Here is a 9,339-nt window from a genome sequence, read left to right as displayed (position 1 = left end):
TTGTGCTATTCCTTTTGTTCTGTTCTACACTGGCATGGCAGAGTTATTAAAAAAATGAGTGTGGCTATACACGGGTGTTTCACTCTAGCCCTTAGTAAAGAGACAGTGTCTCCTTTTTTACTGCAAGCAAAATGTGGTCCCTTGGAAACCCAATAAACTACCATCAAAACAGTCTGGCCATTTTAAAGGCTTACATAAGTTCTTATATAAGTTGTTATTGAGATTGTCTTTACATAAATGTGTTGTATTGCTAGAATCCCATCACTTGGTCAAGTGGGGCCTAAAAGGGAACTCTGCATTTGCCTTGCTATAGTTATAATAATGAAAGCTCGGTACATGGCGGTGACAAACCATGAACCTCAAACACTGTTGTGTCCTCCTTCAATAGCGAAACCCACACAAGTAAAATGGAACTGTAAAACAGGCCCATTTCATTTATTTATGCCCCCATGGTGTACATAAACCAAGCCCACTAGTTGGCCCGAGGCTAAATGCAACAGCTATGTTGAGAAAAATATATAACATTGGCTAAAAAGGCTAAAAGCTAATGCTAGAATAGCCGAAGCAAGGACAGGGGCTTTTATCCGGCACACTAGAACCTTTGCAGCAGCTAAAAGCTCATTTTAGATAATCGAAGCAAGAACGAATGCTGTTATTTGGTGGTAAAAGATAATGCCAGGTGAGCAAAGTGAGGGCCCATGCTGTTATATGGCATGCTTGAGCTCCTGTCCCAGCTAAAAGCCACCACCAAGAAACCGAAGCAAGGTACGAATGCTGTTTTCCAAGCATTTCACAGTGTCTGGAGCAGTCTAAGAGCTAACTCCAGGCTGACCACCCCTACCCCACATACTAATGAGACCCAATCTCGTACAGTGAGACAACCAACAGCAAGAGTACAGCAACACTACCCAATAAAACTTCTGTATAATTACTTTTTTTTGTTGTTGTTGTTCTTGTTACAGTTCTAAGCTATGCTATGCTAGGCTAGGCTAGTACTCTGGGCTGTCTAGCAGAGCTTTTATCTTTTTGTTTTTTTCAAGAGCCCTAAATAAGAGGCAAAGCAGCATGTTTCATTCTGAGGCAAAATAACAGGGTTGTAAATAGGCTTGTTGGTTGACATCTAGGCATTTCTCACCCCAATCAAAGTCATATACTTTCTATTCATACATTAAAAAAACTATTTTTAAAAAGAAAGGCAGAGAGCATTGTTTGAAGAGCACACATGACAAACAAAAAACATGAAAAAACAAGATTGGGCGAGGGTTGAGCTTCTTTCAGACATCTAGCACATGATATAGCTCACAAACAGCACAAATAAAAACATGTTATGAATTACTTTAGTTTTGTACTACATTACTTTCATTGTTAAGTCTTGGTTGGAAACAAAAGGGATGATACACTATATGGACACAAGTATTGGGACACCTACACATTACACCAATATATTTCCATACAGCTATGGAAATTGAATTAAATACCTAAATCTAATGATTGAGACAGGTGTCCCAATACATTTTTCCATAGAGCATATCTTGAAAGGCCCAAAGGAAAATGGCACTTTCTACAGGTTACAGGTTACTCTAGGTCTTTCAGTTCTGGTGCGACAGCTGAAAGACCTGTCCTACTAGGCATAGCTATAACTAACTACAAAACATGTAGATGTATAGATATGCAGATACGTTAAGAGACCTGTCCTCCCTGTTTCATTGAGTTGTCAATCAACAACAAATACTACTAAACATTCAGAGCAAAAAAAAAAAAACACCCAAACACAACTTTCTTCATAACCTGCTTTCATTTTAGCTCTGAACCAAGCCCTTGTGAGGAGCTCTACAGAAAACATGCTGGCTACTCTTCTTTACTGGCAGGATTTTGTTTATATATATCCTTAAACAATCTATAGACAAGCTGACGGCAAACACGAAATATGGATGACAAAGGTGAGAACACATTTTTTGTAAATTTTTTTCTCTTGTAAAGTTGTTGTAAGAACATGTACGGACCCATATTTTAATAATACACTGGGTTGAAATGCTTTAGATGAAGTAAGTCATCTGAATCAATATACAATATTTGAAGCGCTTGGTTTCCAAATTGCAATAAATGCTATTTTTCATGAATTGTTGCTATTAAAAAAAGTTTTCCAGTGTTTTGATTTGTCGTGTTTAAATCACACTGGTGAATTTCAAGCATTTCCCAGATTGTTTGTAGTTTTACAAAATAAAGTAGCAGTGAATTCTAAAATTAAAAAAATAATAATAAAAATAATTAATTACTATTTTCAGAATATTTGTTTTCTGATTGATTTTTAGAGATTACATATTTATGTACTACTCAATTATGATTATCATGATTATTAATTATGAGCTTGACCGGCGAGCTGAAAGTGTTTTTACAAGAAGTCTGTGTAGTTACAGTGTGTAATAAGGCTTAGATTTACAGAGTTAACACCAGTTTAAACCCCTTTTTTAATAAGAAGATTTGCTTATTAGCTCAACCCCTTAAAACACATACGACCCATCGGCAGGCCAAAACTTCTATTACTAAAGACTAGTCCCACCAGTTTGTACAGAAGGCTCTGTAGTTACTGAGTAATACACCTTAGTGTGTAATAACCCTTTCTGTGTTAAGGGGTTAATAGCCAGTTCTCAAACTGTACAGCTTTAGTTCTAACTGTACAGCTACCAATTCTAAGACAGTTCTAAGACATAAGGGCAGTAAATTGTAATTTTAATCTTAACAAATACTGAATAAGGAACAATATTAGCAAGTTTAAACTGTTTGTTGATAGCTAAGATTGCTGGCATAGGCCTCATCAATAGCCAAGGTCTTGCAACGTCGGGACTTTCGCAGATCCTGACGGATTCAGAGGCAGGGGCTGAAGCCTTCCCCTGGGCAGCCATCCCGACCAAACTGGTGGTGGTAGGGAGGAAGGAGGGGGAGATGTGACGTCACTTCAGAAAGCGGCAAAAAAAGGTGTGTAGCACAGGTAGAGGCTAGTGATTGGCTGAATTAGCGTTTCCTGGTAGAGCTTTCGCTAGGGCTTTCATTAACCCATGCATGTCACATCTTGTACTGTGTGTCTTTTCCTATCAGGCTTCTTCCATAAGATGTAAAGAAGCGTTCAACTGTATTATCAGTACGTTACAGTTTTCCCGGAGGCCTAAAGCACATAACGACATTTCACAAAACAAACATATTTAAAACATTCAAACTATTCTTCTGACGTTGCCCTAGAATGGAATGCAGTTTGGTACAGTTAAGTGACACACCATGAACATCAAACACATAACCACAACAGAGCAGTGAAACAGGCCAAATCCAAAACCTCCAAAATGTCCTTGTACCTATTCTTATACATACACCCAGCGCACTAGCGAAAGCCTTTTGACACCTAAAGTTAATCAAATTCTATGATCACTTCAAGAGAACATGGTGCTAGTTAAAGGAATACATGAACCAGCTCGCGACTGTGACTTTCCCTGTGCCTGGGTCAGAAGCTTGGCGAGCAAGGAAGCTTGTCTTCAGCTTGTTAACTAAACACTGTGCTAAGAGGACACAGGATTTATAACAATACGAATAATTATTACAATGTTTAATGAATTAAGCTATCGCGATGTAAACCAACCCAAAAAAAAGGAGCAAAAACAGTGTGTTTCATTCTAAAGCAAAATAACAGGGTTGTAAATAAGTTCACGTATTTGAGTATATAAGGTTTTTGCCTCTTTCTCTGAGGGAGTTTTTCTTGCCACTGTCTCCACTGGCTTGCTTAAAAGAGGCTCAGGCTGGTATCTCTGTAAAGCTGATTTGTGACTACATACCTTGTGAATTTGTGCTATAGAAATAAAATCGAATTGAACTGAATTAAAACAGCTTCTTAGCCTTTTTCACCCTAACTAAAGTAATTGATACATGATACGTGTTATACTTTTAATAGAAAGGTATTACAACCTATTGGGTAACCCTGGAAGTAAATGCATTTATTTGTTTGTTTGTTTGTTTGTTTGTTTTATGTGGCTTGCTCACTGGGGGTCTTTGATCCGTTTTACTTTTACTAATTACTAATTAGTAAAAGTTAAAACAAAAAGTAAAAGTAATTACTAATTACTAATTATTACTAATTACTAAGGTGCTTTGTGGCGACAACAGTTGTAAAAAGTGCTATACAAATAAATTTGACTTGACTTGACTTATTAATTATAATATAATGATATATTATATGTATAAAAAGATAATAATTAGACATTTTTATTATAATTTTAATTTACATTTTTGTGCAGCTATAAAGACATAACAACATCTACATGCCAGCATTAAAGCATGTAAGATAACAAATGTAAAAATTAAATGTTAAAATTACTATTATTTATTTCTGGATGGATGAACATTTTTTTTAAATATCTGAATGAAATTGCCAAAAGCAAAAGTGTGTCATCCCAGAAGCCAGCCAAGACTACGGAGATCAAAAGCATGTGTTTTAGTGGTTTTAGTGGTGTTATTATTGAATTCTTATTTAATTTGTTATTATTCAAACATCCTTCATTATTATCTCCTTTATTGCCATCTAATAAAAAACTTTTCGTCACCTATATGTTTAAGACTGTAAGCTTAGCTAAAACAACCGTTTTTACAACTTCCATCAATCTCACATGTATTTGTTGATTCACAGGAGTTAAGTTGTGCTCTGATCTGAGGATTGTTCTGGTGGGTAAGACTGGATCAGGGAAGAGTGCTACAGGAAACACCATCCTGGGGAGAAAAGCATTCAAAGAAGATGCTTCTCCAGTATCTGTGACACAGCACTGTGAAACCGAAAGTGGCTGGATTGGAGGTAGAAAGGTCACGGTCACTGACACTCCAGGGATCTTCGATACATCGATATCTAATGAACATTTGCAAAAAGAGCTGGAAAAGTGCGTCCATATGTCCATTCCTGGTCCTCATGTGTTCCTGCTGGTGATCAGACTTGGGAGGTACACGCAGGAGGAGAGGAGCGCGGTGAAGTGGATTCAGCAGAACTTCGGAGACGATGCCTTATGCTACACAGTCGTTCTCTTCACCCACACTGACCAGATTAAGGGCAAACAACTGGAGGCGTTTGTCAGTCAGAGTCATGATCTTTTGCAACTTACTAATAGCTGTGGTGGAAGATACCTCGGATTTAATAACGACGGCGATGACAAAGAGAAGAACAGACAGGTCACAATGCTGCTGGAGAACATATCTGCCATGGTTGAGATGAATGGTGGAGAACACTACACTAATGAGATGTATGAGAAGGCCCAGCATGAGATGAAAACCAAAAAGATCAGGGAGATAGGCCTAGGAGTGGGGTCAGCTCTTGGAACCACTGGAGCGGTTGCTGGAGGCATTGCTTTGGTAGCTATGGAGGTGACTCTGGTACCGGCACTTTTAGTGGGAGGGGGCGCTGCATTGGCAATTGGAACTGGGGTGGCATTTTTAGTGGAAAAATTTAAGAAGTAAACTCCCTAATGTGGAGCCAGAAACTACTTTATAACCCTTGATGAAATAAAAAGTTTAGTTTTGCAATACCCTGAAAGTGTAATTACTGTATGTGATTACTTACCAGGTTTAAATCTTCACTTTTGACTTTGTTGTGTTTGTTTTAATGTTAATAAATGTTAAAAAAATTGTAAAGCATGTTCCTTCCACTAAACAGTACATAACATGACATCAAATTCAGCTTATAATGATCTCCAATTCTACCTATAAATACAATAACAGTGTACACTTAAAAACAAAGGTGCTACAAAGGCTTTGCTGAGCAATGCCATAAAAGGTGTTTTTGTGCTGAGGCCCATTTAAAGCATTTCTGCTTAATTAATAAATTTTTACATGATCATATTCCAACCCCTCTTTATCCCCTAGAATTAAACAGGCTGGTTCGAGTTTGGTTTGGTTAACGGCCTATTTAAACTGGATGAGTTTCACGTGGGGAGGTTGAGTAATAAAGTGCTAGACATCTGTAAAATTTATGATCGATTCACACGGAATAAGAAATCACACCATAAATAAGGGTTGGTTACTTGCTTTATGCACTTCCATAGCCTCCAAAAATAATGATCTTATAACCCACTTATAATAATAATAATAAAAATGAAATTTTAGTTTGAAAATTAGCAGCTACATAATACGTAGGCTAAAGGTTACGCTACACAGTCACTTGTCTAAAGCTGCCAGCAGTGTTGCGCCTCTGGCGAGTCCTTTGGTTTGTTGGTCGATTTTCTGGATTCAACAGATTTGCCACAGATTTGAACTATCCGAGTTATCTGTGCCGTGCACAATGAATCTAAATGCCTTCAGGCGCCTCCATACTTGAGAAAAACGCCAAAAACTAATTTCCACCGAATGTGATGGAATATTTTCTCGCATGTTGATTCACATGGGATTATTACAACCTCAGGTTATTTTTATGGCTTGTTTTACAGAAGCTAAAAGGCGCTGAAATCATTCTGTAAAAATTGGCCATCCTGTGTACTGTATTTTATAGCACTTTATTTTAGAAGCCTTATTTATTGATTGATTTTATTCTTCTTTTTATATGCTTATTTTGGAAACACTTCTTGGGCTGAAAAGCCCAAAGCTTAATTTTCTTTTATGGGCTGTGTAAAAAGTGCAATGTGTTTGTGAAATGTTTATGGAATACACTAAAATTTCAAAGCCAGGAAAGTTTGGTTTTCTATGATATGGGCCCTTTAATCATTGTGAACTCTGTGTTATTTGACAGAGGCAGAATTGTCTGACCTGCGGATTGTTCTCCTGGGTAAGACCGGATCTGGGAAAAGTGCCTTAGGAAACACCATCCTGAGGAAAAAGGTATTTAAGGAAGATGCCTCACAAGCCTCTGTGACTCAGCATTGTGAGGCAGAAACTACCAAGGTTGGTGGAAGACAAATCACAGTCGTTGACACTCCAGGGATTTTTGAGACATCCATGACTAAAGACCAGCTGAAAGGGGAGCTAGAAAAGTGTGTCCTTATGTCCATTCCTGGTCCTCATGTGTTCCTGCTGGTGATCCGACTTGGAAGGTACACTGGTGAGGAGAGGAACGCTGTGAAGTGGGTTCAGGAGAACTTTGGAGAAGATGCCTTATGCTACATGATTGTTCTCTTCACCCATGTTGACCAGATTAAGGCCAAGTCTGTAGATGCCTTCATTAAAGAGAGCAGAGACCTCGTTAGGCTGATTAACAGCTGTGGAGGGAGGTTTCATGCACTGGACAACACTGCGACGAAGAATAGCAACCAGGTGAAGGAGCTGCTGGAGAAGACATTAGCCTTGGTGAAGAGGAACGGCGGCCGGCACTACACCAACGCAATGTACGAGCAGGCTCAGAGACGAATAAATGAAGAACAGGACAGGAGGAAAAAAGAGGAAGAAGAAAAGAACCTCTGGTTCATTCGATGGATAAACAACATTCTAGAGGATCCAGCACAGTTTTTTACAGACCAAGCAGTCCTGGCCGTCACTAGAGCAAATCTAAGCTCTCTGGCCATGGGAATGTGGTCAGGGACAATAATTTTGATTCAGATGTTAGTGAAGACGATGATGTGTCTGACTAAAAGCTTGATTAACTGTAGAAGGAAGACCAGGCATCATTAGCTGTGATTTGTTGTTTGCTTCCTAAAAACTTAGATTAGTGTGACTAATCTTACCTAAGCTTACCGCACACAGCATTGCATAGCAGGGTACACAGAAAGCATCATGTCCAAGTTCAGTTTATCCTGTACCTGTATACATGTTTAATGGAATAAAATGTTAACAGCATGTATGAACTGACCACGTTTAAATGGAAGCTCACTTTTGCAACTTCAAGTAATAAAGAAACCAGACTAGCTTCTCAAAGTAATGAGACAGTATCTCAAAATGGGACAGTATCTTAAAATAATGAGTAAGTTATTCAAAATAATGAGATAGTATGAGAAAGTATTTGTGTAGTTAGGGATGAGATAGAGTTATAATATTCAAATCCTCACAGTAAATCCTTGTGAAGCTCCAAAATCTCAGTTCCTCCAACAAAAGCAGGATGAACTCCTTTTTAATACTCATGATATCAGAAGAAACAATGAATGAGAAGGTGTCCCAATACTTTTCCATAGAGTCCATATAGTGTATGTGACATTTACAGGTTACTCAGGCTAGCAAAAATCTATTCTGCTACTATTCTATAGCAGTAAGCTCTGCATAAAGGCTGCTTTCTTTGATTTTACAAGGACCTTCGCCACCTTCCGCAGTGCTGTCAACCCAATTAACTCTTATCATTGCACTCAGTCACAGTAATTCATGGTGGACCTTGTTCCACAATCAGATAATTACACCAACATCAGCTAACGCCCAGGACTGTTAATCTGGCTTTTGTTCCACTGAAGCCAATATAAAACGTGTCCTCAAACCCAGCACAACTCACTTTTACACCTTCAGGGATTAGAGACAGTTTATCTAAGTCAGGTTTGGCAGAAACTTGGAAATGCACCTTCGCTCTATTGCAGCTGCTTGGCATGATGGGGGGCAACGTGTGATGGCTTTTTTTGATAGCATGTCCTGCTGTCATTGCTATCAAGATGTGAATGATGTTGAGACGAGCAAAACAATGTGTACTAACTGACTATGCATATCTTGCAAAGTGTCAAAAATACAATTTTATAATCAATTTTATAATGTTTGTAATTTTTGTAAACTCCCCCTAGCACTACCAATGCTCCCGACACGAGGTGGGTAAAGGTGGGATATATTGGAAGCCAGCCACCACCTCTTTTCGACATTGCCGGGAAGCAGACAAGCTCAGAGGAAAGTACCAAGTCCCTAGCTTCACTGAACCCGCTAACAAACCCCTGTGCTAGCCAACATCACATAAGAGTGATGAGGGGAGAGAGCGCCATCTATCCCCCCGAAGAGAGCACAGCCAATTGTGCTTGCCCTTACTCCAGCCGCTGATGGCAAATCGGCATGGCTCCAACAACCCTGTTATCTTGACAACCCTGTAATCTTGACAACCCTGTTATCTTGCCTCAGAATTTAATTCTCTGCTTTTTCTTTTACGGAGGGCTTAAGAGACACTTTACTTCTATTGGCTGGTTTTTGGCACTACGATGGGCTCACAGAATCCACCTATTATAGCATTAGATACTGTTTGATACTGTAACAAAAACACTGTAACAATTATTATTACTGAGTCGAATACCATTGCTGTCCTCTCATTGTGTCCTCTCAATGCTGTTAGCAAGCTGATGAAATTGTAGCCGGGTTAGCGTTTAGCTTTGCTCGAGTCTTACCGGTAAAACTAATAAGCCAGTGTTTTCCCTTCTAATGTGTGTAGCT

General features: G+C 38.8%; 2 protein-coding genes across 2 annotated transcripts; both read left to right on the top strand.

Moving 5' to 3' along the window:
- The first annotated feature begins 713 nt into the window (after nucleotides 1-713).
- Nucleotides 714-5,484, top strand: LOC140546654 (GTPase IMAP family member 9-like). The gene is made up of 2 exons (XM_072670038.1): nucleotides 714-765; nucleotides 4,670-5,484. The coding sequence occupies exons 1-2, from the start codon at nucleotides 714-716 to the stop codon at nucleotides 5,482-5,484; spliced, it is 867 nt and encodes a 288-aa protein (XP_072526139.1).
- Nucleotides 5,485-5,660: 176 nt separating this feature from the next.
- On the top strand, nucleotides 5,661-9,249 carry LOC140546653 (GTPase IMAP family member 9-like). Its single transcript, XM_072670036.1, has 4 exons — nucleotides 5,661-5,679; nucleotides 6,749-7,526; nucleotides 8,709-8,812; nucleotides 9,242-9,249. Exons 1-4 carry the CDS (start codon nucleotides 5,661-5,663, stop codon nucleotides 9,247-9,249), a joined length of 909 nt encoding a protein of 302 aa, XP_072526137.1.
- The last annotated feature ends 90 nt before the right edge of the window (nucleotides 9,250-9,339 follow it).

Source organism: Salminus brasiliensis, chromosome 24 (genome assembly GCF_030463535.1).
Source record: "Salminus brasiliensis chromosome 24, fSalBra1.hap2, whole genome shotgun sequence".
Classification (NCBI taxonomy): Eukaryota; Metazoa; Chordata; class Actinopteri; order Characiformes; family Bryconidae; genus Salminus; species Salminus brasiliensis.
The sequence above is the reverse complement of the archived record's forward strand: the minus strand, read 5'-3'. Positions and strand labels throughout refer to the sequence as shown.

Bases quoted from the DNA above. Each gene is read 5' to 3' on its own strand.
- LOC140546654 (XM_072670038.1), top strand. From the start codon at position 714: ATGCTTGAGCTCCTGTCCCAGCTAAAAGCCACCACCAAGAAACCGAAG. The intron at 766-4,669 runs GTACGAATGCTG...GTTGATTCACAG, and splicing joins CACCAAGAAACCGAAGCAAG to GAGTTAAGTTGTGCTCTGAT.
- LOC140546653 (XM_072670036.1), top strand. The intron at 7,527-8,708 runs GTCAGGGACAAT...AACTCCCCCTAG, and splicing joins TCTCTGGCCATGGGAATGTG to CACTACCAATGCTCCCGACA.